Source organism: Glycine max, chromosome 17, assembly GCF_000004515.6.
Source record: "Glycine max cultivar Williams 82 chromosome 17, Glycine_max_v4.0, whole genome shotgun sequence".
Taxonomy (NCBI): domain Eukaryota; kingdom Viridiplantae; phylum Streptophyta; class Magnoliopsida; order Fabales; family Fabaceae; genus Glycine; species Glycine max.
In genome coordinates this window covers 6,447,934-6,474,234 of record NC_038253.2, presented here as the reverse complement: position 1 = coordinate 6,474,234, position 26,301 = coordinate 6,447,934, and the positions used below count along the sequence as shown (strand labels likewise).

General features: G+C 33.6%; 3 protein-coding genes across 7 annotated transcripts; all 3 read left to right on the top strand.

Moving 5' to 3' along the window:
- Positions 1 to 1,017: 1,017 nt before the first annotated feature.
- LOC100811230 (inorganic pyrophosphatase TTM1) lies at positions 1,018 to 12,540 on the top strand. Of its 4 annotated transcripts, XM_041011111.1 has the most exons (13): positions 1,018 to 1,034; positions 2,824 to 3,039; positions 4,746 to 5,109; positions 6,390 to 6,504; positions 7,361 to 7,556; positions 7,667 to 7,804; positions 7,873 to 8,046; positions 9,033 to 9,227; positions 10,020 to 10,142; positions 10,219 to 10,331; positions 10,491 to 10,614; positions 11,149 to 11,427; positions 12,104 to 12,540. In XM_041011111.1, exons 3-13 carry the CDS (start codon positions 4,776 to 4,778, stop codon positions 12,320 to 12,322), a joined length of 2,010 nt encoding a protein of 669 aa, XP_040867045.1. In that variant the 5' UTR covers positions 1,018 to 1,034; positions 2,824 to 3,039; positions 4,746 to 4,775; the 3' UTR covers positions 12,323 to 12,540. The 4 variants fall into 4 exon arrangements, with proteins under 4 accessions (XP_040867045.1, XP_040867046.1, XP_003549589.1 ...); XM_041011112.1 differs by lacking the exon at positions 1,018 to 1,034 and having other exon boundaries at positions 2,812 to 3,039; XM_003549541.5 differs by lacking the exon at positions 1,018 to 1,034 and having other exon boundaries at positions 2,814 to 3,039; positions 7,667 to 7,780.
- Positions 12,541 to 14,723: 2,183 nt separating this feature from the next.
- Positions 14,724 to 16,268, top strand: LOC100810689 (H/ACA ribonucleoprotein complex subunit 2-like protein). Of its 2 annotated transcripts, XM_014770105.2 has the most exons (4): positions 14,724 to 14,981; positions 15,080 to 15,149; positions 15,234 to 15,339; positions 16,008 to 16,268. In XM_014770105.2, exons 1-4 carry the CDS (start codon positions 14,846 to 14,848, stop codon positions 16,167 to 16,169), a joined length of 474 nt encoding a protein of 157 aa, XP_014625591.1. In that variant the 5' UTR covers positions 14,724 to 14,845; the 3' UTR covers positions 16,170 to 16,268. The 2 variants fall into 2 exon arrangements, with proteins under 2 accessions (XP_014625591.1, XP_014625590.1); XM_014770104.3 differs by having other exon boundaries at positions 14,738 to 14,981; positions 15,080 to 15,339.
- Positions 16,269 to 19,144: 2,876 nt separating this feature from the next.
- Positions 19,145 to 25,046, top strand: LOC100810160 (serine/threonine-protein kinase 16). The gene is made up of 6 exons (XM_006600549.4): positions 19,145 to 20,897; positions 21,630 to 21,772; positions 22,557 to 22,700; positions 23,039 to 23,224; positions 23,584 to 23,708; positions 24,497 to 25,046. The coding sequence occupies exons 1-6, from the start codon at positions 20,690 to 20,692 to the stop codon at positions 24,720 to 24,722; spliced, it is 1,032 nt and encodes a 343-aa protein (XP_006600612.1). The 5' UTR covers positions 19,145 to 20,689; the 3' UTR covers positions 24,723 to 25,046.
- Positions 25,047 to 26,301: the final 1,255 nt, after the last annotated feature.

Genomic DNA, 26,301 nt, shown 5'->3' with positions numbered 1-26,301 from the left:
CAGTAACGTTACTGCATTAAAGTTAGAGAATCTAGATCCTAATATTATTTCATTTTTCAGTAAAAAAAATATATTATTTTTAATATTATATATTCTTTAAATTTAAATATTAATATCATGAATACATTATTGTTTATAAATTTAAATTAAAGGATAAAATAAACTTTTTAATCTTTATTTTATTTATTTTGTTTAATTTGATCTCTATCGCATCTTTAAAAAAATTATTTTAGTATTTTATGTTTTGAAAATATTAAAATCGGTCCTTACCATCACACCAGAAAACATTAATGAATCATTTTGATCATTTGTAAAAACTTAAAAGACTTTGAACTTTCTTATACTGGATCAAATTTAAAATTTTTGAAAAAAAATCAGGACTAAAATGAACTTACTAAATAACATAAAGGACCAAAGTGCTTGAATCCACTTACAAACCTTTTTACCATTCCCAGCACGTGTACAAGTAGTGTCTTCTGGTGCTTTTTGGAATATGTTTTTCTGCATACGCAACACCTACACCACTAATGTCTTTTGTTAATTGTTTATGGAAGTATATTTATCAAAAGCTACAATCGAGTTGTCAATTTGCATGCCATCCTTGACAGCATCTACACATTTTTCATTAGCATGTCGACTAGGATTCTCATTGACAACGTTTAAAAGTGTAATAACAACTGGCTATTACACTAAGATAACAACTTTATAGATCATCTCCCCTCAACAAGTAGAGCAGCCGTGCTTTTGTCTCAAAAGTTAAAGGTTCAATCAAAGAGCTCTATAATGTTTGGTGCAGCAAAAAGAATGAGTCTAGCTATGCGTTCGTGGAGTTGAAGCAATGGTTTTTTCATTGTGACAGAGACTGGTTGGAATCATGTATAAGTGGTAGTGTAAGACTACCTAATAATTTGGGAAAATCATTGAAAGAGGCACATGAAATGGTTTAGTGAGGTAGACAAATGTCTAAGTGAAACACTTGAAAGTCAAAAGGGGTGCATGGTTTGGGGCTTTGGGCAATACTTCCTGGACGTGGGGTGTGTCTCCACTTCATGTGTTTTTTTAGTTTGCAAAATTGCATCAGATATCATGAAATTAGTTCATTACTTGCTTTTTTTATAATTTATATAATTCTTTTATTTTTTTAATAAAATAATAGTATATAATAAGTATCGAGTTAGATTTTAATTCATATTATATATATATATATTATTTATTTATAAGAATAAAAAAAATATTTTAAAAATTATAACAACTAACGTACCGTTCAATTAATTAAGTTTTTTTCCCTAACATAATTAAGTTAAAGTCTTTGGTAATTAATTATTTATGTAAAATACGTTCAATTAATTAAGCTTGTTTTTCCAATCAATTAAGTTAAAGTGTTTGATAGTTTATTATTGGCTTAATTAAGTTTTTCGTATTGAAATATAGATTATTTTTAGATTATTATTTAACATTCATTTTTTTTAATCAAGTACTTAAAAAATTGTATACTTCATTTTATTACCCATCGTTAAGTGATGAGATGACATACAAAATTGGATTTGATACTAAACATAAAATAGATATCTATATAGATAGATAATTTGAAACAAAATCAATTTAAATATGGAAAATGTATTCTAGGGGGGATTTTTTGTCTTTTCCTAGAGTCCGATTCCTATTCTTCTTGTTTGAGTCAAAATAGAAATATTTTAAGAATATCAATAAAATAATCTTTTTTAATCCCTTATCGAAAAATCTTATATCTTAGTTTCTATTTTTTTCCAAAAGTATCATGTCATCACACTTTGTTATTAACATCTTAGTGTCATGTCATCACCTTATTTTCCTTCTTCCCCTTCTCCAACAAAAATCACCACCACCACCACACCATTCAATTCCTTCTCCCCTTTTTACCCTTATCCAACTAAAAACAACCCACCGCGCCACCAAACAGCTCACTTCACCAACAACTCACCTCATTGATCCATCTCCTCTCTTAATCGACAACGACAACAACAACAAAATCATCAACAAGATTATTAACAACACAAGCATACTCAACCACATCGAGGATGGTGGTGTGAATTCGTGAGGATGCTAATGCAACATAGATGCAACAACTCGTGTCTAAGCCAATCGTCGCGTGTGCACACCATCACCACCCAAATCCACCTATGTGCATGCGCAACAACAACGACCCAACCACCACCAACCATCGCATCATCATACACACCTCCACCCTCACCACCTCCATGCAGATCTGCCAAACACGACCCAAAACAACATCCCACGACCAAAAAACATTATCATCAACGCTTATTTTCACATATTCCTATTTTCTTTAATGTCGATGGTGTTGTAGTAGGGAAGAATTGGGCTCGGAGGTTGCGAAAGGAGCAAGGGACAGTGTCAAAAGGGAAGAAGGAAAAGAGGAAGAAGAGGAGAAGAGTTGGATTTGATTTTTTTTAAATTAAAAAAATTAATAAATAATTACATGGACATCTCTGTCTACATGTTTAATGATAAAATTTGATGACTTGACACTCTGTCTGTTACATTATTACTTAATAAAATGAAACTATCGACAAATATTAAAATGAAACGTAAATTTTTTTCAAATACTTGATTAAAAAAAATAAATTTTAGATAATAATTTAAAAATAATCGTAGGTATGAAAAATTTAATTAAACTTTTTTTATTTATATAAAATATGATACACTAGTATAAGGGTATAGCTTTTTGGATAAAGCTAGAGATAATCAAAGACGAAAGCACGAGTTAATCACAATTTAGTGAATTTATTTACTGATAAACTAGTTGTCTTGTCGGTGTGACAGGACATGCAAAATGGTAGGACAAGCTATGAGTCGTGTCCTTCGGTCATCCTATGACGGCGTTCCACGTATTGTTTTTGTGTGAAAAGTAAAAATAAAAAGCGAGAATCCAACAGCCGCCGGCAAATTCCGTTCAATTCTGCTCCGTGTCTTCCTTCGCACCAACTTGACTTGAACTCACGTCTTAATATTATTATTATTCCTTCACTTTTCCAAAAGGTTCGTCCCACTTTGCTGTTTCACTTTATCTACTAGCTTCTTTTGATTGCTGTTCATCCTGTTTATTTATTTGTTTATTTAAATTTGTTCAATATTCTGCCTCACGAACTATATTTATAAACATACTTATTTCAATTTCACGATCCTATTCAATGCTTCGTTTCGTTTGGTTGAAGACTTGAAAGTCAATCCCTGAAATGTTTTCCAGACTTTTTTGAAATCCATAACAAAAAACAATTGTTTAATTTTTTAAGAAGTTTATATTTTAAATTTCTCTGTAGAGACTCGTAAATTTTGGGCCCAGAAAATGGTTTATGATCTTCAGTTAGTTTTCTTTGCATCGTGTTACGTGTTAGTGGGAAAACTTGGAATATATATATTTTTCCGCCATTTTGTTTGCGACTGTAAAGAAATGTTGTCAAAATGGCAATGAAAGGAAAACGGCTGCTGATTTAATTAGTTAGCACATACGACTCCTATAGTCGTTTTTGAAAATTCAGAATAGTTGATATTGATAGCACTACTTTTGATTTATCACATGAAAAGCCAACTTAGATAACATGACCATGCCTTGTGCAACTAATTAACCTCCATACATCTATGAATTGAACGGATGACGTCATGTGTGGATATGGATTTTCTTTACTGTTATAAACTATGGGACGGTGGAAGTTGACCCCCTTCAACTAATGATTTTGCTATAATGCAGGAATACATATTTGATCCAATTCATATTCTGTAACATGAAATTATATTTATTTTTTTTTTCAATTTCTTTACGTATATTTAAACCCTTGATCTTGTTCAAGTAAGATTGTGAACATTTGATCTTGATTGGCCATAAAAAGGGCGATTGGTAGTTATGAGTTGGAGTTGTTCACACCCACCCATTTGAGTGCAAAATATGCAATGAAAATAGGAGTGCATTTCCTCCCAAAATTGGGGAGACGATTTGCAACCAATAAAACGGGAAATATGAGTATTTACCAAGTAGTGGTGTAATTGTTGACCTTAATGCTCAAATTTGTGGGTTTTCTCCTCACTTAATGGTGCTTAACTTTTCCTCACTTCTACTCAATGTGGGACTTCACTTCACACTTGTACTCCAACAAGAAGGTAGCAGAAGGTTCCAACAGTGTCGCCAGCGGCAAGGAATTTAATGGCTTAGCATTGATTGGCGGAGGAGCAATTGGATCTGGGGCCATAGGTTTAGGGTTTGAGGATCAGACTAAGTTCCAGATACTGTATTGAATTTCAGAGAGAATTTAGAGAGAAGCATTTGTATTCTGTAAAATGAATTCAACCTAAGAAAAACAGAACTACAACAGGTATTTATAGGAGACAAGTTAGAGACTCTAAGCTCTAACGAACTCTAACTAACTCTGAGTTAGTTAGAGATGACAGCTGGAAGTTTTAGAGCTGAAGGCTGAAAGAGATAGTCTACTGAACTACTTCTGTACAGATGAAAAAATGTTTTACAGACTATACCCATACTCTAATATACAATTAAGACATCCAGTAAGCTTGTAAGCTGCCAAGGTAGTAACTAAATTATATTACTTTTATTTCTGTATTATATGTTTTGAAATGTAAAAATGCTATCTCTTGATTCCATGTGCAATTTATGCAGTTTTGAGTCATTATTTGTCTCAGTTTGGTTCCCATCTTTGCCGTTGCATTTTGATTGCCATTTTCATTTTCTGCAGCACATGGCTTGAACATCTGTGGTTTTCCTAATGGCACAAGATACTGTTTCTGGTGTTGACTCGCCTCGGCGACGTCTATTACGAGATCAGGTTCAAGTGGTTAAAAGAAAGGATTCCAATCGCTATGAAATTGTTCCTATCCAAGATTCTTTGTCATTTGAGAAAGGATTCTTCATATTTATTCGTGCATGCCAGTTGTTGGCTCAAAAGAACAATGGAATCATATTAGTAGGAGTTGCAGGTCCATCTGGAGCAGGGAAAACTGTTTTCACCGAGAAGGTCCTCAATTTTATGCCAAGCATAGCTGTCATAACAATGGATAATTATAATGATTCTAGTAGAATTATTGATGGAAACTTTGATGGTAAGTTTTCTCTTCTATTTACTTTCACATAATCTACAATGAGTGCATACATCTATTTTTTGTTTCATTTTGGGTTTTGCAAAGTTTTCTTGATCTTATATATCTCTTTTTTGTTCTGAGAGTGAGGATTACAGGGCTAACTATTACTTCGTGTTACCTGTGACTTCATGATTATATGACTTTGAACTTGTATTTTGCCAAAGTTACTTCTGCTGCAGCACTATTGCTATGCAGTTCAGAAGAACGCACATACACGGACATATGAAGAAGAGGAAAAAAATTAGGGTTCGAAGAACAACAAAGTGACATTTGTTTATTTCTCTTTATGTTCTCCATATGAATGTGTAGTAACTATAATGCTATAAACTTATAATTTCAAATTTATTAGTTGGATTGTCTCTTTCTTTTAAAGCAACCTTCAATGATCCCAGTGTATCTTTTTGTCTTCTCCAAGTCTTGAAATGGGTTTATGCACATTTTGTTGATTTTCCCTGGACCAATCTCAAGCTATTTTTTGTTAGGCAAGAGCTAAGAATAGCATTTTATATCTCTAGCTTAGCATCCAGGTTCTCTATGGCTGGTGACAGAACTAGTGTCAAGATTTTTTTGGGGGGTGGGGGTTTGGAACTGATGAAAATCTAGAAGAGGTAGGATGAAAGGCCCTTGCTACTTTATTGCACATAGTAGATTGCAAGGCCTCCAATCTATTACATGTTCAACATATATTTGAGTTAGAAATCATCTGGCTTTAATATGAACAAACAACATCAACGAGATATCATTAGACACATTGTATATTTAGCTAATTTTGAAGTATAATCAAATGATGTAGTGAGACAAGACAATTGCTATATTGCTGGCAAATCACCACTACTGTCTAGGACCGTCTCTTTTATGCTGTCTGGCTGATAATACTAAAATAATTTTACCACACTTAGATGGAGCAACTTTCTAATCTTGAAATGTATTGAGTATTGACAACTGTATAGATTCCAGATACTTTGTCATTATTTCCGAGGAACATATGGAGGCCTAATAGTAAATATTACTCAATTACTGATTCTTTTGCATCCACTACGCAACACACGCACATTGCACACACACGCACGGACAGGCGTATCATCTATTATTGGTAATATTGATGAGTTCCCCATAGTATCTAATCTTATTTTACTCTTTTAGTTTCTAAGAAATACTTTTACTTGTTTATCATATTAGTCAATACATAGGAAGGGATGTTATGCAACACAGCTTTCTAATGTCATTGTTATTTGAAACAGACCCTCGGTTGACAGATTATGATACCTTGCTCGAAAATATACAGGGTCTTAAAGCAGGGAAGCCTGTTCAAGTTCCAATATACGATTTCAAGTCTAGTTCTCGCATAGGTTACAGGTTGTGTACCTTTTTAATTTTCTCATTTTTAGAATATGCATGAGTTCATTTTGTAGCTGTGCCATCTAGGTTTAATCTCACAAATTAGGGAAACCTGGAAAAGAGAATACAAAACCTAATGATATTTAACTATGTTTTCTATGGGTCAAGCTATTAGATTTGAAATGCTTTACGTGTGGAATTGGAAAATCATTGTAATTTCTGCTTATCTGCAGTTTAATTATTTTTGGATTATCCGTGAATAAAAGATTATTCAATAATTGAGTGTGATAAAATCAGTTTCATGTTTGTATAATGTTGGAAATTGCCAAACACCCACCTAATTAATAGTTCACAAATGCATGTATATTATCAACCAGCAACATATTGTAGTTTGCTCTCTCGGTCTCTATTATTACTCTTGAGAATCTCTCTCTCTCTCTCTCTTTTATTATCTACTTTGCATGAGTAATTGTGCACCTATGTGTGCATTCACCTTTGAACATCCAGGTACACACAAAACAAAGCACATACACGCACAGGAATGTCTATTGTGTGGACAGATGAGGTGCAGGACAAAATATGTAAATTGGGACGAGCCTTAGCACTAGAAATAGCATCACATTATTCCAACCCAGGATGTTTTACCTTTATGTTTATTTTGTTGATTTATTTTGTATTGAGGGTGAGTTGTGCCTTGGTGACCAGTTGGTCATGGGTTCAAATCCAGAAACAACCTCTTTGTATATGCAAGCTTAAGACTGCTAATAATGGCCCTCTCGATACCTTCTCATAGCGAGGGCCAAGGGTGAGGAGCCTTCTGGCAGCAGAGTAAGTTAGTTTTTTGTTGATTTCTTTTGTACTGTTTTGCTTACAGGACTGTTGAAGTCCCTAGCTCTCGTATTGTAATCATAGAAGGCATCTATGCATTAAGTGAAAAATCACGACCTTTGCTTGATCTTCGTGTTTCTGTCACTGGTGGAGTTCATTTTGATCTTGTCAAGCGTGTTTTGCGGGACATTCATCGTGCCGGTCAAGAGCCTGAAGAAATAATCCATCAAATCTCTGAAACGGTTTTTCACTGATCTCATGTTATAATTTTTTTAGGACTTTTGAAAACTTGCATCTGTAAGACTAAGGCACCTGCTATAATTTTTAACTATTGTTTTGTTTCCTTTTGCAGGTGTATCCTATGTATAAAGCTTTTATTGAGCCAGATCTCAAAACAGCTCATCTAAAAATTATTAACAAGTTTAATCCATTCTCTGGATTCCAGAATCCCACTTACATATTGAAGGTGACCCTATGCTATGCTATCATAGTAAGATTCTTTATATTTTCAAGTGTCTTTTTGATGATGCATTGTGTTGATTGTTTCTACCATTTTAGTCAGCAAGAGCTGTGACAGTTGATCAAATCAAGGCAATTATTGCTGCAGAGCATACTGAAACCAAAGAGGAAACGTATGACATATTTCTTCTACCCCCTGGGGAAGACCCTGAAGCTTGTCAATCATATCTGAGAATGAGAAACCGTGATGGAAAGTACAATCTCATGTTTGAGGTTAGGTGATTGAAAACTTTTTAGATTATTGTAGTTTTATTATTTTTTGAGAGAATGTCTAGCAAGGCATAAACCTTTTTTTTGTGTGGTGGGATTAGGAACTTATACAAAACTTATTTGAATTTGAACTTATGAAAGAGGCTTATGACCTTCTTATAAGTTCTTTTTAACTTATTTCATTAATCTTCAGGGAAAAACTTATCAAAGTTCTTTGGTAAACTTCATAGTCAAGCTTATGAATAAGCTCTTATTAAATATGTGCTTAATTAAGCTATTCACCCAAATGCATCCTTTGTCTAATTAGCTAATATGCATTTATTTTATGCCACTGCTTCACTCATGATAATGTGATATTGTTTACTTAGTTAAAAGTTTATTAAAAACCTTCTGCAAGGAAAAACATAGCTACCACTTCATGGTATTGTGACACTCAATGATAATGAATAGGAAAAAAAAACTGATAAAATTTTCATTTTTAAAAAGCTTCAACTCAAACTTTTTTGTGGTGTATATACCTACAACAGCTTCTTTGCAAATTGAGTCCTTGTAATTAATGAAACATCTATTCCTACTTGTTTCCCTCCTTTTACTGCCTTCAGTATGTTTTTTGTCTCAAACCTCTTTCTTTGGTTGACGCTTTTTCCAATGATTTGTGGGTTATTCTCTTTTCTTTCTCTCTTTTTTGTTTTATCTCTATGGTTGTGCTGTGTCATTTTGTGTGTATGCATATGTGCTTCTAAAAAACATTGGATAAAGCGTGAAACATGAAGTTTGTTTCAAGAAGTTTGACAAATATTTCAAAAGCCCTTGTTTCACAATGGAGGATAGTATTGACATTTCAATTTTCAATCTCACGGCTTTGCAGATCTTATCTTTCAACATCCTTCTATAACTACCTTCTTGAGTTTGAAATTTGCTGAGAAGTTTGCAGTTAGAAGCAAAATTACTGCAAAAACTCTATAGTGATAGTGCATTATTGTTTTCAGGAATGGGTGACAGATAGTCCATTCATAATATCACCTAGAATTACTTTTGAGGTCAGCGTGCGCCTTCTTGGAGGGCTGATGGCCTTGGGATACACAATTGCAGCTATCCTGAAAAGAAGCAGCCATGTCTTTCATGATGATAAAGTGACCATAAAAACTGATTGGCTAGAACAACTTAATCGCACCTATGTTCAGGTATAACAGCATATTGTTCATATCTTTCCCTTACATATTTTTACACCTGTTGATTATGTGATAAGTAGTTTTAATCTACCCTTACTGTTTGCTGTCCATCAGTGGTACTATCACCCATAGATTCCTGTTCTTTATCTGCAGATATAATTTGTAAAACATTAAAATTTTCAGTACTATATGTACCCTATTTATGACCTGCCATACACATACACATCTGGTTTACTTCCCCTTTGCCCTCCATTCTTCTGTTGAGTGTTGTCCTCCCACTAGTTAACATCCTATTTCTCCATTTTTGTAATTAATATTTGATCTGCTGGTCACAATTCTAGTTGTGGAAACTGCTTTTCCATTTATGAGGGCAATGCTTTTTGATCCTCCCCTAGGCCTTGGGCTGCCATTTTTTGTTTTTTTCTTTATTAACCTTCATTATGGTAAATCCGTCTTGCCTCAGGATTTTGTTACACGTGCTACAAACAATATTATCAGTGTTTTCTCTCTTTTCCCTTCTTTATTGACTCCCATCTTCTCTGTCATATGCCTTTGATGGGTAGAGACTAGAGGTGGCTTGGGAATCATTTTTAATATATTTATGTGGTGAATGTCAAACAGCTGGTGCTTACGAAGTACATGTGGAAGAAGGACTGAATGTCTGCCAATTATATTTGTTGGTAGTTCATAGTATCTTTGTACTAATACAACATCTTATATAAGTTGACTTTATTTAGGAAATATCAACTATAATGTGTTTCTTTTGTTGTCAGTAACTAAATACTTGTTCATGTTGTTTTGAAGGTTCAAGGGAAAGACAGAAACTATTGTAAATTTGTAGCAGAGAAACTGGGGTTGGATGGTTCCTATGTTCCTCGCACTTACATTGAACAAATCCAGCTTGAAAAGCTTGTAAATGATGTGATGGTATGAGCCATCATACAACCTTTTGCTTGTTGTTTACATTTTTGTATGCTGAATCGCTGATCTGATCAAACTGCAGGCATTGCCAGATGATCTTAAGACAAAACTCAGCATAGATGATGACTTGGTTTCAAGCCCCAAAGAAGCCCTTTCCAGAGCTTCTGCAGATAGGAGAATGAAGTATCTTAATCGGTACTTATTAATTTTCATTACCTATTTGAGTTGCCTTAAAAAGAATATTGATATGTATTCTACTTACTTTTCATATTTGGTACAAGAATTTCTTAATCTGATTAAAAATTTGTGAAAGTAAGGTTTTTGTGATATTTTTCTCATGTTTGTCTTCTGCAGTGGTATTTCACAATCATATTCAACTCAAAGGGACAAGATTCTACCTAAGCTGACTAAACTTGCTATAAATAACAGAAGATTCGATGCAAGAGCGCTAGAATCACCTGCACCAATTGCTAACCAAGTAAGATATGTTTTCCTTGAGAAGTCATTCAATTAAAATAATTTTGGCCTCTTCATTCATCAATGTATCACTTGCTGTATCTTATTTTGTGAACATGGAAAAGCTACCTGTTGAGTCCATAGAGAGAAATGTTGAAAAGAATAATGATATACAATTGTACTGCATATTGGCATGAAATTTCAGAGAGAATATATAGCTAGTTTATATTAAAATTTTGTGGAAATTATATTTACATAATTTTTTGGCAGAGACAAAGTGCTACAATTAATAGCTGTTCGCTTTTGTGTCTTAAGAGGTTTAATTTTCTGCTTATTTCTTATAACAGTGTTTAACTGTTGTGTTGTGTCTGAGTAGACCACACCTCATGCTATTTATAATATGAAAAAGGAATTAGTATTGATTATAAGGTCAATCAATTACTGATTAATAGGAAATAGAATATTCTAATAATAAATACATTATCAAGACATAATCTCACATTTCTCTACCCATCTAAATTATTCTTCTACTGATATTTGCTTTTGAGTTGTCCAGGGAGTCATCACACAGCTTTCTGATCAAATTTCCACATTAAATGAAAGAATGGACGAATTCACCTCCCGTATTGAAGAGCTGAATTCAAAGTTCGCTATCAGTAAAGATTCAGCAGCCAGTCAACAAAACTTGGCTTTACAGGCTGAGGCCTGCAATGGCTCTGGCCCCACTTCCTTCTTTGTAACTGGACTAAGCAATGGCTCATTGACTGGATCATTGCTACCTAATTCTTCATCATCTTCTCAATTGGCTAATAAAGAGTCTCCCCTGATGGAAGAGGTAGGTTAGGTGATAGGCATTAATAGTTCTGTAGATTACATATATGCATACTGTATATAGTATATACTATATCCTATGTGTCTGCTGAGTGTAGAGATGCATTCTATGTCTCCCGTGAGGTAGATATGATATGAGGGAACTCTAAATGAGAAAAGATAAAAATAAAATTGTATACAGTTTTGTTGCCTTGTACCCTGCGTATGTTAAGGAATACAAAATAGGAACTGTTAAATGAAAAATACAAAAATTTATAGTCTTGAAATTCCAAAAAACAATTAAATACTTTTTAAAGTAATCAGGAATAATTCAATGAAGATTAGTAATGCTATCTACCCATTTGCTCAATCTGTTGAGCAATATTTATGGTCCCCTTTAAAATTCTTGTAACATGGGAATAATATCCTCTTAAACAAGTGTTGGATACTATTTTTAGATTTGCAGTGACCTGGTCTAACATTTTCATTACATCCAATCTCCCTTCATTTCAGACATTTCCATTAAGATGGTGTCAGGTTATTCCAATTTGGAGAAAGAAAATTAATACTATCATCTTATTTGTTAGAGCTAGTCGTTAGTCAGTAGCAAAATTTGGAGTGGTTTTCTACTTCAAAATTTTGCCTGGAGCAATGAAACATATAGGGTATTTATTTTTATTGTTATTATTTTTTCAAAATAGGTACTAGTTATTGCACGAGGACAACGTCAAATCATGCATCAACTAGACACTCTGAGCAATTTTTTGCATGAATACTTTGGAGAAAGGTCACGCCTGGGAAGACCAGACCATACAGGAAGAATGCGTGAAGCTGAATCCGTTGCCATCCCCCTGGTTCTGACTCTGGCCTTTGGTGCTGTTGGTGTGCTTTTGTTCAGAGGTTTTACATCCCAAAAATAATGTGTATATATTTTGTTTCTTGTCAAATTGTCATCACTGTGTATGAGACAAACTTCATAAGTATATCTAAAGCATAAAGGGTTTATGAAAACAATTACCAATCTGTGAGGGACTGCCTCACATTAAAGTAGTAGTATGTTGGCATTCACTTAAGCTGTAATATATAGCTTCTGTATATCTTTTTTTTCCTCGTTAAATAATTCGTCTACTTGGTGGAATACCGAACTTGCATTGCATATATTATAATTGTTCTTTATTCTCATTAGCTTTTCCCCTTGACATTTCATTTTATGATTTATGTGAATAGATCAGCCGTTTGATTGTTTTAGTGGCGAGTTGCTCAGCGTCTGCAAGAAGGAAGAAAATTTTCTTTACCGCGTGTTTAGTTTCTCGTCTCAAACCAACTGGCCTGTCTCCTCTCTAAAGTAGTAAAAAGAAAGTACATTTTTTCTGTGTTTTGACAATAAATTTAAGATAGACATATAAATATATATTTGTTTGGTTACGCGTGTCCCTTCTAGAATTACATAAAATTTAAAAATAGATGTACATAGCCAACACAACTAAAAACACATTTAATAAGTTACCAAGAAAAACACATTTAATAGACCCAACAGATTTTAGTACAGCACGTATTTATATGAAATAGCTATTTTAACTCCGATGCATATGATGTCATATCCATGCCTAATCAATACCTTAATGCTCATTTTACATTTTCTATCAAGCAATTGTTGCTTAATGGATTGTCCTCGTAGAGTTGCTCGAGCTGTCAAAGTTATTTGAGGAGCCAAATCTGTTCTACAGTTATTTGCTTGATTATTTTATAGTTTCTTTCCCGGCAATTGGAGTTCAGTAGCTCACTATTCTAGTTGTTTGTTTGCATTCTTCGTTCCTTTGCAAACAGTCAAACACTGTCAACTTAGGTTTTTTTTTTTTTGTAGGCGCAGTTCCTTTTCTGGTCGTGGATTGCTGTTCTCACCTCCCCCTCTTTTTTTACCCCTTATTTTTACAAAAAATGTAGCAAATTACCATTTTACTCACTATTATTTTCTCTTTTCTTTAATCCTTCTTCTCATCTCATCTGTCAAATACATAATCAAAACATATTTCCATTATGTATTGTTCACATGGAAAATGTGTTTCTATTCTGTTAGGGGCCCATCCTCCATGCCCAATGGATAGTGTTTTTATTGTGCATAATATATAATGAAAATGTGTTTTCATTATGAATGGGGAGAACACCCCTAATCAGGGATGGATGCATGTTAGGCACTATGAGTACAGTTGTCCCTACAAGATAATATTTTTTATTCATACATTTGATATAAAAAAATTGCCCCCATAAAAACCAAGTGGACCCATATACAAAACTTGCCCCCATAGACAAACCTAAGAGATTAAAAAAAATTGATACTCTTTTTATTGTTTTGATCCTACAATACAAAAAGCATATAGAAAGTCAATGACAAACATACATCTTGACTCAATTGTAATTTGTTAAAGCTTATGAGTAATTTGAATATTTTTATCATAAAATTATATATTTTGTAAAAATATAACATATTGTTTTCTTTTTCCCACTAAAAAAAATTTCTGGATCCACCCATGCTCCTAATGCAAGTATACAATGGAAACACTTTGTGTATACTGGATAATGGAAATGCGGGAGTATTTTAAAAAAAAGAAGAATAAAACAAAATATGATGTGAAATTAGCAAAATATTAGGTTGGAATAGGAGAGCCCTTTCTGGTCCATTAGATAAGCCCAAATTTTAATCCCATTATAAGATGGGTGATGTTAGGTGCATCGAGCCCAACATTTTAAGTGAATAGGCGAAAATGTCCTCCACTCAAGTTGATCCGTAGGACTCATATGGATCAACTTGATCTGTATGAGTCATGGTTGATCCATATGAGCTATACGAATCAACTTGATTTGTATGTTTCTTACGGATCAACTTGATCCGTATGTGTAATTTTAACTTACGGATCAACTTGATCCGTACTTATAACTTACACATACGGATCAATTCACGCACACCCAGCAAAATGGCATACCTTAAATGCCGACGACGACGAAACAACCACCGCAACAATCACCACCGACCCCTAACACTTTCACCTTGACCCAAGCGGCAACTCTCTCAACAATGAAAAACCAACACAAACCAATAACAAAGGGAGAAAGAGAAGAAAAAAACAATGGAGGCGTAAGAGAAAAAATAACACTGCAATCAACTTCAAAAGGAAGAAGACACCAAGAGCATTTAGGGAAATAAAAAAGTTGTTGGGTGCAAAAATAATAATGCTGGTGCACCTAGCATCATCCTTATGAGGTTGGGTCTGACCAAATCATGGAGTGGCCCGAGTAAACATTTGATAAGTCACGCGCGGCGCTATAGCGTGTGAAACCTAAATTAAACCCTAGCTAGATAAAAGGGTCTAAAGCTTTGAACTTTCAAGCTTCTTTCTTCTTCGCCAATTCAGATCGCAGACAGACACAGAGAGTGAGAGAGGGAGATGGGGAGCGACAGCGAGGCAGAGAAGTCGGTGCAGAAAGAGAAGGAGAAGAAGAAGATGTTGGCCCTGGCTCCCATTGCTAAACCTCTTGCTGGGAAGAAGCTTTGCAAGCGAACCCTAAAACTTGTTCGTAGAGGTTAGCTTTATGATCCATTCGCATTCTCTCAATTTGTCTGTGTTTTTTTTTTATTTGCTGCTTGGTGTTAGTTAAGTATATATATTGTGTTGTTTCAGCTGCCGAACACAAATGCTTGAAAAGAGGAGTGAAGGAGGTCGTTAAAAGTATAAGGAGAGGTCATAAAGGGTCTGTCTGTTTTCTTTCTAACTTTTTCTTTCTCACAAAAACATTAGAAATGCTTACCCTAATTTTCCGGTATTGTGAATGCAGATTGTGTGTGATTGCTGGGAACATATCACCGATTGATGTCATCACTCATGTTCCTATTCTTTGTGAAGAGTCTGACATTCCTTATATTTATGTCCCATCTAAAGAAGTACGCAACCAACTCTGCATTCCATATCTTGATTATGTTTGTGTTCCATATGTCTTTTTGCTATTATTGTAGACCTCTTGCTTTACCTCTTTCAAGTCCCAATTTTTTTTCATTAATGTTTTCCCCTCCCTCATAAGAAATATTGAAGCACCAAACATGAGTGAGATGATGCATCTACTGGAGGAACTTGAATGCATGTTTTTAGTTGTTCATCTAACACTTATAGCAACACTAATGTAATTATCATAATGAATTAGACACGTTTTTTTTTTGTTTTGTTTTAATTTAACTGAATATCAGAGAACTGCATAATAAGAAGAAACCAAAATACTTTTAGCTCAGTTTATGAAACAAAGGATCTTGTTGTTTCCCCCTGCATATCCAATTTTCAACTGATTTGAACCTTGTGGGGAAGTTTTAAATCACATACCTATTCTTAAGTACTACTGACTTTACCATTCTTTGTTGCTTCTGTGACCTGCACGGCATATCATTGTGTTATCACTTATCATTTCATTTTAAATGTGGGAGTAAGAGTTGGAGAAACATGGATATTTTTTCTATAACTGTTGGTTATTGTTGTTCATGCTATCTCATATATCATGTTCAAGAAACTCCAATTACTATGCAAGTTCACTTAAAGTTTGTTATTTATATTGTTTTTCCAGGATCTTGCAGGCGCAGGAGCAACAAAGAGGCCTACTTGCTGTGTTCTGGTACAGACAAAGCCTGCAAAGGGTGAAATAGAGCAAGGGGAACAAGAGAAACTAAAGTCAGATTATGATCAAGTTGTAGCGGAAGTTACTGAGCTTACAACTTCACTCTTTTGAATTAAGCACACATGTATCTACTGTTTGTTTCAGCTGGATTAACATGTGGTATTAGTGTGCCTTACAATCAATTGATGTATGAATTTTATTATTTTTCTATCTTGCTTATTATTTTCTTGTCATATAGTCTACCACTGCCTTATCATTTGCATAATTTGCCTTGTCCACCTTCATGATTTTCCCATGAGGATGCCCGAAGCAATCTTGATTTGAATTTGGAATCTTCTCTTTGGTCATAGTTCTCTACAATTTACAGGGTTTAGGATTTTGATCTTTTTCTTTCCTTGATTCGTGAATCGCATCTAGAGTAAATGTTTCTGAAAGAAGCTTATTGGATGTGTGATGAATTCAGAAAGACTGGCCTGTATAAATTATGCAAATTTACATTCATAGTAAATATATTATTTTAATCTCTGACGAGGTACATACTTATAGTTTAATTTAGGAGAGGAATTAAGAGATGAAATATTAAAAATGTATATATGTAACAATCTATATTGTTTTTCTATTTATAAATAAAAAAATTAATTTTTTTAGTGTATATTTAAAATATATCATTTATTATATCATTTAATAACTTTTAATTATAATAAATAAATTCAGTGCATCTCGAGGGTTGGGTTTATGATTTTTTTTTACGGTGAGGATATTTTGTTTTCAGAAAGAAAAAAAAATCCAGTGATTGATAGAATAAATAAATTATAAGAAATTTAAATGAATGAATAAATTATAACAAATTTAAATTTGTCATTTACATTTGTTGACTTTTTATAGTAATTATTTTAAAACTTATTCCTAATATTATTTTTAATTACTTGACTGTATAAAAATTCTTTTGTCGTGTCGGTGCATAGACCTAAGAATAAGATAGAAATAGTTAGGACGACTAGAATTATCGGGCATTGAATCTCTGGCCTTAGCCTGCCTACCAGTCTTGATTGCAAGAAGAGAAGCACTATTTACCCATAATAAATATATAAAAAAAGGCATATTATATGAATTTTTTCTTTCAAATAAATTGCTTAACTTATAAGATATTTCAAAAGAATTACTTTTGATATTTATAAATTTAAAGTAAATGTAATATATAAATAAATTAAACCATATTAATATATATTTGTTTATTTATTAAATACAGTAATTAATTAGAGTAATTAGATAAAAATGAATAAAAACATAAAATTGTAATTAAGTTTAATTTTTTAATTAATATTTATCATATGTTTATCCAAGTAGAGTTGAGTTTGACTTTTTTAAACACTATCTAACTATTTCGTACAATAACATAATAAAAAAATTATATATTAATATTTGTATTAAAGTTTATTTTACTTATATATATACTCAATTCTTCAATGAAGCCTTTGTTCTGTTTTTGTTGTTGGAATTAAGATATTGTTCTGGCCGTATTAGTGTTACTGATGTATTCTCCCCCCAACGGTTGAATTAGTGAATCATTCTTAACAATTGCTAAGTCTGTTGAATTTTGTTGTCCACATTTAGGTGAATAGGTGCATGTCCACAATTATTGTTATTATTGATCTTGACTCGACTCGTAACATTGGAATCAAACCTAAGTTGGGCAAGTTCCATTAAAACAAAATACACAAATAAGGTGAATTTTAAAAATTTAAATAAAATAAACTGAAAATATAAATTTTGTAATATTATTATCTAATTATAAATTATCATATAATTTAGAATGAGTTTAAAATCTATGTTGATAGTGTAGAATTTTTTAAAATGTTCAACTAATCAGAAATAAAAATAAATTTTAATGTAATTATTATAAAAAATAATAAAATTATTATAAATGAAATTTTTTAATCAACTAATTATGTTATTAGAAACTAAACACATAACTAATTAAAATTTATTTTAGTATAATTTTTAAAGTAATTGTTCTGATAATTAATAATTTTGAATGAGTAAACAATACATGAATTATAACAATGTAAATAGTTTTTACATAGTCGACGCTCATCTAATAAAAAATATCATATACAATAATTTTATTAATTTTTATAATAATTACTTCACAAATTTTACCAAAAAAACAATCACCTTAAAAAAATTATAATGTGATTAGTTAATCGTTTACCATATCAACACATTCTTTTTTGTTGACACAATGGTATTAGTACAAAATTCTTTTCATCAAAAGTAATAATCAATTTTCATGAGCATATACAAGATAAATATTTATCTTATAACAAGATAAATATTTATCTTATAACTTGATGTATTTCATAGGGGTGTTTGTTCAATTTGATTTAATAAAATGTCACTCGAACCAAACTTAAAAAACATGTCATTCCCTTAAAATCGGGTTGGTTCGATTTTTATTTAAAATAAAATTCAAACCAAACTAATATTTTGCAATTTGATTCAATTCAATTTTTTTGTGGTTTCTACTAAAATATCATTTCATTGAAACTCATATACCTTCTTTTCCTTTTTAAATTAAATTGCATTAAAAATTGTTATAACAATTTATGAAACTTATTAATATACTAAATTTTTTACAATATAAATCCGCCAAATTTTTATCAATTTTAAACTAACACATATCTTAAAAGTTTTCATATGAAATATAAAGTGGTATATATCACATAAGTTTCGTATATACAATAGTACATAACTATGTGAAATTCAAGTGATATATACATAAAACACACAATACTAAAATAGTCTAAGTATAATATAATTATTGTAGTTTGATTCGATTTCAAAAACACAAATCACCAACCAATCAAATTGATTGGTTTGAAGAAAAAAAATCATCCAAACAAATTAAAAAAATTGATTTAATTTGATTTTCTATTTTTATTTTGGATTGTTTTAAATTTGAACACCCTTACTGTTTCATACCTAAGGGTCAACAAAGATTACATGTCCACATATAATCAATATTTACATATTTAAAGCATCAACCAAAATTCAAATTGTATCACTTATATCAACAATTATTAGTAAATAATCACTATTTTACATATTAATATGTAAACAATTTCACATAGAGACATAACATTATGAGCAAATTACAATAATTTATCCTAAAATTTATTCTAATTACACATGCATCCCTTATTTTTTTTTTATCCTACACAAAATTCCCTCCCTTTTTCATTCTCATTACATTGAAACCCCTCTCTTCCCCAAATAGAGTTAGTTCCGTTAGTTTTAGTGATCACGTTATTATCATGTGATTTCGAAAAAAAAGAAGAAAAATTCCCCAAAAAGCCCCCATCTTCTTCCTTGAGTTTGGCACCTAATCAAGCTTTCTCTATTCCTAAAACAATAAAACAAGAGTGTTACAATCTTAGAAAAACAAATCAACATTTTTATTAAAAAAATAAGAATTCATCACAAGCAAACTAACAATGCATCTGTTTTACCATGAAGGAATAAGTAAAACCAAAATCTCATCCACAACAATCAATCGAGAATTTCAGAACTAAAGAATTTTATGACAGATTAATAGAAAATGAGCAAAAACTAATTTTGTTTCCCTTTCGCAGCCTCGAACTTTGTAAGGCAAACCACACAAAAGAGCCCTTCATTTTGTTCCCGCAGTGCCCTGAATCTGAAAGCGGGTAGCGATTCCACCACGGAGTGGTCAATGTCGGAGTTCTCCCTTCTGGCGAAAGGCGCCACCGTCCATGGAGTCGAGATACTGTCAGATCTGTATGAGATTTTCGTTATGATGGTCAAAACCCAGATCTGATGATGACCACCGAGTCACACCGGCCATGAGCGACGACGACGATGTCGCTTCACCCGCTAGTGCTGACGCGTCAGTTCGCGCACATGTGCGTTCTCCGGGACCGAGATCGGCGGCGCCATGAGGGCTACGACGGCGTTGGCAGGAGCATCGTCAATAACCGGTGGGGGCTTCTCCTGGCGCGGCTTCTTGTGTCGTCCACATTGAAGATATCAGAAATCAAAATTTAGGAGAAAACGAGGAGAGGGATTTTGGGGAAAGGGGGTGCAAGAGGGAAAATGAGATAGTGGATGGTGCTGCCATGGGAAGGTGTGGGAGTTTGGGTTTGAACTTTGACCATGAGATGAGAGAGAGAGTGAGGAAACTGATGAAGAAGGGTAATTTTGGGTGTTCATAAAAATAAACAGGATATAACTGTAATTTAATTTTAAAAAGTTAACACTGTTAAAGTAGTAGGGATGCCAAGGAAATTATCACAAACAGAGGAAATGCACGTGCAATTAGAGTAAACTTTAGGGAAGTTTCGTGAAATTTTCTCTAATTTGATAATTATAGAAGGTAAATGTATCATGGATGAAAAAAGTACGGGATGTGTGGCCCAAATAAACGAAACAGGCGTTGGGTTGAGAATGGAGGGGGGCGCGTAAGAAAATCTGAAGCCCGAATAAATTTAAGGAGGAGGGATCAGAGAGGTGTTGACACTTCCATTTTACGAAAACTCAATTAATGTGAAATCAGGTCAACACCTGATTTCAGTTCTTTTGTATTCAACAGAGGGAACGACCGAGCAAAGCAAATGGGGTGCTCATTCTCCGGTCTGAATGCCTTATACGACTCCGTTAACGGCGGAGGCGATGTTTGGATCAACGAGAACCGTTTCCGCATCGTTCGCCAGCTCGGAGAAGGTGGCTTCGCCTACGTCTACCTCGTCAAGGAGACTCCTAATGATTCCGCCGTCGCTGCTGGCCTCTCCAAGAAGCTCAAAGGCTCCTCTCATCTCTCCGGTCAGCTTCCTTGCTTAACCTGTTTCGATTTCCCTCACTCTTTTTCCTTTTTCTTTTTTCCGAAATTGACCTTGTTAGACCGTGTCGTAGCCTGATCTGTTTTTTTTTCTCGATCTGTGATGGCATTTCCTTGGCCAAATGTTAGAATTGCTTCTCCGTGGATATTTCATTTTCCGATCTGTTAGAGCTAGATTCTGATTCGTGCTTGTTGTTTATTTTTTAATGTTTATCGAATTCTGTTCTTGGAGCCTGTGCTTGTTCCTAGAGATTTTTATGCAATTCTGTTGCTGTTTAGCGTTTGCTGGCAACTGTGAATGTAATTTTAGTTTATGAATCGAGCTCTTTGTTTTTTAAAGGTTTAGTGAATCCAGACGTTGGAGCCTGTGGATTATTATTCGTAGAGATTTGTGTGCAATTCTGTTATTGTGTAGCGATTGCTTACTATTGTTGTTGCAGCGACCGATTAAATTATTTTGTAAGATGTGATGATTGTCCTATTTATCGCTTTGGTGGTAGTAATTGATAAGGCGTTTAATTTTCCTTGCTGCAATTGAAAATAGGAGGTTCTGTCTTTTTGAATCTGAGTTCAATTTTGATTATCAGTGATGAAGAAGGTGCCGTGTTATTGTAGAAACTAAAAGTATTCGGTGGACTTTTTTAAAATAAAATTTAAATAGGTGGTACTGTATTATTCTGTGGATTCAAATTAATTCATTAACCATATACTAGCAGATGACGGGACTTATGCTATGAAAAAGGTCCTCATTCAGAACAATGAACAACTGGAGTTGGTTAGGGAGGAGATCCGTGTTTCATCACTGTTCAATCATCCCAATCTGCTGCCACTTCTTGAACATGCGATCATTTCTGTCAAGGTAAAGTGGTTTTTGCAGCAAACACTTACTCCTCTCCTTAGTACATCACAGTTCAGATTTTTTTTCGTTAGCAAAAGTCCACTAGAATAAGAGTATCACCGATTCATTCAGGTAAGACAAATGCCATTTCTGTTAAGGTTTGTCACTTTAGAATTTGTTCCTGAACTACAATTTTGTAATTTGCTGTATTGTTTTCCTGGGGCTTATCTGGAAAAAATTTCATGCTTGGATACATTGGAAGTTTGTATACCTGGTCCTTCGTCAACAATCCTAATGAACATTTACCTTCTTTTAGTGAGTAGAATATGATATCTTCTGAAAATATAATATCACTACCAATCTATTTGAATGGGAACAGGTATTGAGTAGAATACATATATGCCGTCAATTTTAAAGTTTCGGTTGATTCTGTATGTTTCCTGTATGGGTGCATGGGTGCAATACAAATGTGCTGTCAATTTTAAAGTATCTATGTACCAGAGCTACCAACGCTACTTACTGTTTTACCCGACTTGTATCTAATGTTGCAGCACAAAATCTAGGTTTTCTTAACTTGGTTGGGAATTTTGTATGTTTTGTGATGTGGCATTGCTAGTGTAGTTCTTTAAGGGTTTCAATCTGTTAAAGTGATCAATCTGTTACAGTGGGAATAACACTATTCTTAAAGTGGGAATGTGTAGCTTTTCTCATTTCCTCCATTAAAGATTTGGTTTAATTCTGTTCCTTCTACTGTTTCAATTTCTGTGTTTTTTATTATCATTGAAGATGTACATTTTGTTAGCAGCCTACCCAAGAAACATCTTGGAACCATGAAGCATATTTGTTGTTTCCAGTTCATTTGGATGGAACATTGCTAGACAATGCCAAGATAATGAAAGCCAAGAAGGAATTCTATTCCACCTCAGATGTGCTTCAAATATTTCGTCAGGTAAGAACCATCTTTCCATTATGCATTTTGCTATCACAGCTCAAGATTTTAGTGCTAAATATATTGTTTGACATATATTATATCCTTTCTTGGTTTCACATACCCTTGCACATATTTTAATATCAACCTAGCAATTCTTGTGACATGGGTTATTTGTTGTCTTAAGAATCATATTTTAGAAGAGAAATGGATTTCTGTGGTCTGCTTCTAGAGAATCTGAGGAGCATTTTTTTGCCTTAGTTTCTGTATAACTTTTGACATTTTAGGGTTTACTATTGTTTTTACTTTACTTAAAAAAAATTTGTTCTTAAACTCTTTTAACCCTGTAAAATCAACAGCTTTGTGCAGGACTCAAGCACATGCACAGTTTTGATCCTCCTCATGCTCATAATGATGTCAAACCTGGTAATGTTCTCATAACACATAGAAAAGGACAACCACCTCTTGCCATACTGATGGATTTTGGCAGTGCTCGTCCGGCGAGGAAGCAAATTGGCTCCAGGTCAGAGGCCCTCCAGTTGCAGGTGCTTCTTTCTTCCCCCTTTACAAAGTGTTGTTTATTGATGAAAGATTATTTACTGTTTTAATGACTTGGCACTTACTGGTAATTTCTTTAATACAGCTCAGAACATGTGGTGCTTAAAAGTATATCATATTTTAGAGGTTTTTGCTCCATTTGTAGTTTGTGAAATTGTATTTCCTAATATGATAGAGGTGCATATGGATCATCAGTCTTGTAATGGACCCTTTTAATTGTTACTGAACATTAAATGGTTCTATGTTTTATTTAAAAATACTCAATTGCTTAGCTTATGTTTCCATGTTGGCAATATTATGGCTTGGATTTTCTAACCTGCTAATTGCTACTTGTCTTGCTATGTAGGAATGGGCATCTGAACATTGCTCTGCTCCTTTCCGAGCTCCTGAGCTGTGGGATTGCCCAAGCCAAGCTGATATAGATGAGAGGACTGACATTTGGTCATTAGGATGCACATTATATGCAATAATGTGAGTATGAACCCTTCTTTTACATGTGATTGTGCTAATTTTTATGTTTAGAACTTTTGCTAATTGTGCCTTCATACAACATATAACCATCTTTTGGTCATTTTTTCTTGGTTTTTCTATAAATTCTAATTGTTTCCTCAAAATCATTAGTTTCATATGTTCAATGCATTTGATTTGGAACCCTTGATGTGCATATAGATCCTACAAACTAACATATAGATTATAACTTTTTTAATATTGCAAAGAAGGTTGTTTACTTGTGTGTGTGTGAGATATAGTCTCAAAAGTTTCAACTAAACAATGACAGATTCTGGTTTGTTTTATAGTGAAGAAACAACATCTGGTCAATTCACATTTCGTTTTTCCTTGAGTGTAACTATAAACTAAAAAAGGAGAAAAGAAGGGGGAGTAGGAGAATAAGTTATTTTATTTGTTATGCCCTAACCAATTTTTGTCATAAAAGATGTGTTGTTAAGAGCATTATGCACAAAAAAAGGAGCTAGGGACCGACTACCATTTGGTTTATTGGAAAATCCTACTTATGAGCCAGAGCCTCTGGTTTAAAATTTTGGTATATTTTTGTAAAAGAAAAATAGAAAATTTATCAAATATTATTACTGTTCTTAGTAATGTTACTCAACCAACAATAAATGCAAAAGAAAAGCACATAATGATTATTGTCTGTAAATGTTGTTTTTCTTCCTGGTGTGTTGTGTTAGAATTATATCTTGGCTACTTCAGTGCACGTTTTAATTGTTTATTATATATCTCCTGGCTGAAATTTTCAGGTATGGGGTATCTCCATTTGAATATGCACTTGGAGAGTCTGGTGGAAGCCTGCAATTGGCTATTGTAAATGCACAGGTCAAATGGCCAGCTGGACCCAAGCCTCCATATCCAGAAGCTCTTCATCAGTTCGTGTCATGGATGCTTCAGCCAACGGCTTCTATGCGGCCCAGGATAGATGATATCATTATCCATGTTGATAAGTTAGTTGCGAAGTTTTCTCAATGAGTTACTACGGAAGGAAAAGTGGTGCATGATGAGATTTACATATTGCAGTCGTTTAAAAATTTCGTGTGCATTTACTGTCTAGTTATATGTTAATTGATAGAAAAGCAATAGCAATTCCTCACCTGACGGAGTTAGCCATATTATTTATATGTATCGTCGATTTTTGGTGCTAGTCTAGGTAGTCGGGTGTTGGCTTTAAAGTATTGTTTCTGTCATTTCTACATAATTTTGTTTCTTGTAATTTATGAAATAGACAATCTCCCAGTGTCTTCAGAATTTATCAGCATAAATGGAATATCATTAATTATTGACGTTCTTTGTTCATATTTCGCCTACCTTCAATGATTAAGTATTTGACTATCGCTTTTCGTTAACGTTGGAATGGGGATGTCGACATGGCTGTCTCAAGGGTTTTGTGCATTCAGAGAAATTGTCACTAGTTCTCCAAATAAGATTATAGGAGAGTAAGTCTTTCTAAGATTAACAATTTTTCTATTAAATCTGCTTAGAGTTTTCGCTGGTATCCACCGTTCCTGCATGTTGAAAAGAGCTTGCAGCAGACATAAGAAGAAGAAGAACCCGTCTACAGCTTCAGAGTGAAAACAATCTGGATCATGGAACCAACACTCTCATTATTGCTTTCCGTATAAAACTTAAATTCATTATAAATCTAATAGAGAAGGAACATAGCACTTGACTAGTCATTGAAATGGAGTAAAAGATTGAAGTGGGAAAGGAATTCGATGGCGTCAATTTTTTCCATCGCCTCTTAAGTACATGGATAAGTGGATTCCTCTCAGCACAAAATACGTTACAATAATTTTAGAGGGACAGTATCTAAAAATGGGTTAAGGCCAAATTCCTAAAACTGATAATTAAATAAATTTATCCGTATCAAAAAAACCTGATTGTTCAAGCCAAAGTTTATCTGTACCCAATGAATCTGCCACCCTAGCCAACAGATCCCGCATTTAAATAAATGTCCAAAATCAGCGTCTCTTGGATTTGTGGTAAGGCAAACATCACATCATCAACCAAAAAGTACAGATATTTAATCTTACACGGATTTATTTTATTTTCTTAATCTTTATCGACTCCTAAAGTCGTGCCACAAAATTACAAATAAATTACACTAAGATTCTATACATTTAAAAATTATTAATCCATACATAGTATTTCAAGAATGTAAAAAGAATCTCTCACTACCCTATAAAAATGCAATTAAAATAACTCATTACTACCAGAGCAAGACCAAAAAAAGTTAAAAAGGTAAAACTTGAGTAGCTAGATAGATGAGTAGTGACGCGATAGGTAACAATGGCGTGGGGAGGTTTGAGTGGAGCTGGAACTCCTCAGTTTCATTTCTGTACGGTGGACTTGCACCCATTTTTGGGGTCATTGTGGTAGCGTTGCTTTTGGTAGCACGTCAAGGGTGTCGTCCAAGATGGCCTGAAACAACAACAACAACAACAATAGAGTCACTGCGTGATGTTGACGTGAACAACTCGAGAGGGGTAGCAAATACTACACAAGTTGATGAAGGGCATAACATTTTGGTAATCGTAGCCGGAGAAGAGCA

Coding starts and splice junctions, on each gene's coding strand:
- LOC100811230 (XM_041011111.1), top strand. CDS start 4,776: ATGGCACAAGATACTGTTTCTGGTGTTGACTCGCCTCGGCGACGTCTA. Junction 7,805..7,872: donor CCCTATGCTATGCTATCATA/GTAAGATTCTTT, acceptor CTACCATTTTAG/TCAGCAAGAGCTGTGACAGT. Junction 10,143..10,218: donor AGCTTGTAAATGATGTGATG/GTATGAGCCATC, acceptor ATCAAACTGCAG/GCATTGCCAGATGATCTTAA.
- LOC100810689 (XM_014770104.3), top strand. CDS start 14,846: ATGGGGAGCGACAGCGAGGCAGAGAAGTCGGTGCAGAAAGAGAAGGAG. Junction 14,982..15,079: donor CCTAAAACTTGTTCGTAGAG/GTTAGCTTTATG, acceptor GTGTTGTTTCAG/CTGCCGAACACAAATGCTTG. Junction 15,340..16,007: donor TTTATGTCCCATCTAAAGAA/GTACGCAACCAA, acceptor TTGTTTTTCCAG/GATCTTGCAGGCGCAGGAGC.
- LOC100810160 (XM_006600549.4), top strand. CDS start 20,690: ATGGGGTGCTCATTCTCCGGTCTGAATGCCTTATACGACTCCGTTAAC. Junction 23,225..23,583: donor CAGAGGCCCTCCAGTTGCAG/GTGCTTCTTTCT, acceptor CTTGCTATGTAG/GAATGGGCATCTGAACATTG. Junction 23,709..24,496: donor TGCACATTATATGCAATAAT/GTGAGTATGAAC, acceptor TGAAATTTTCAG/GTATGGGGTATCTCCATTTG.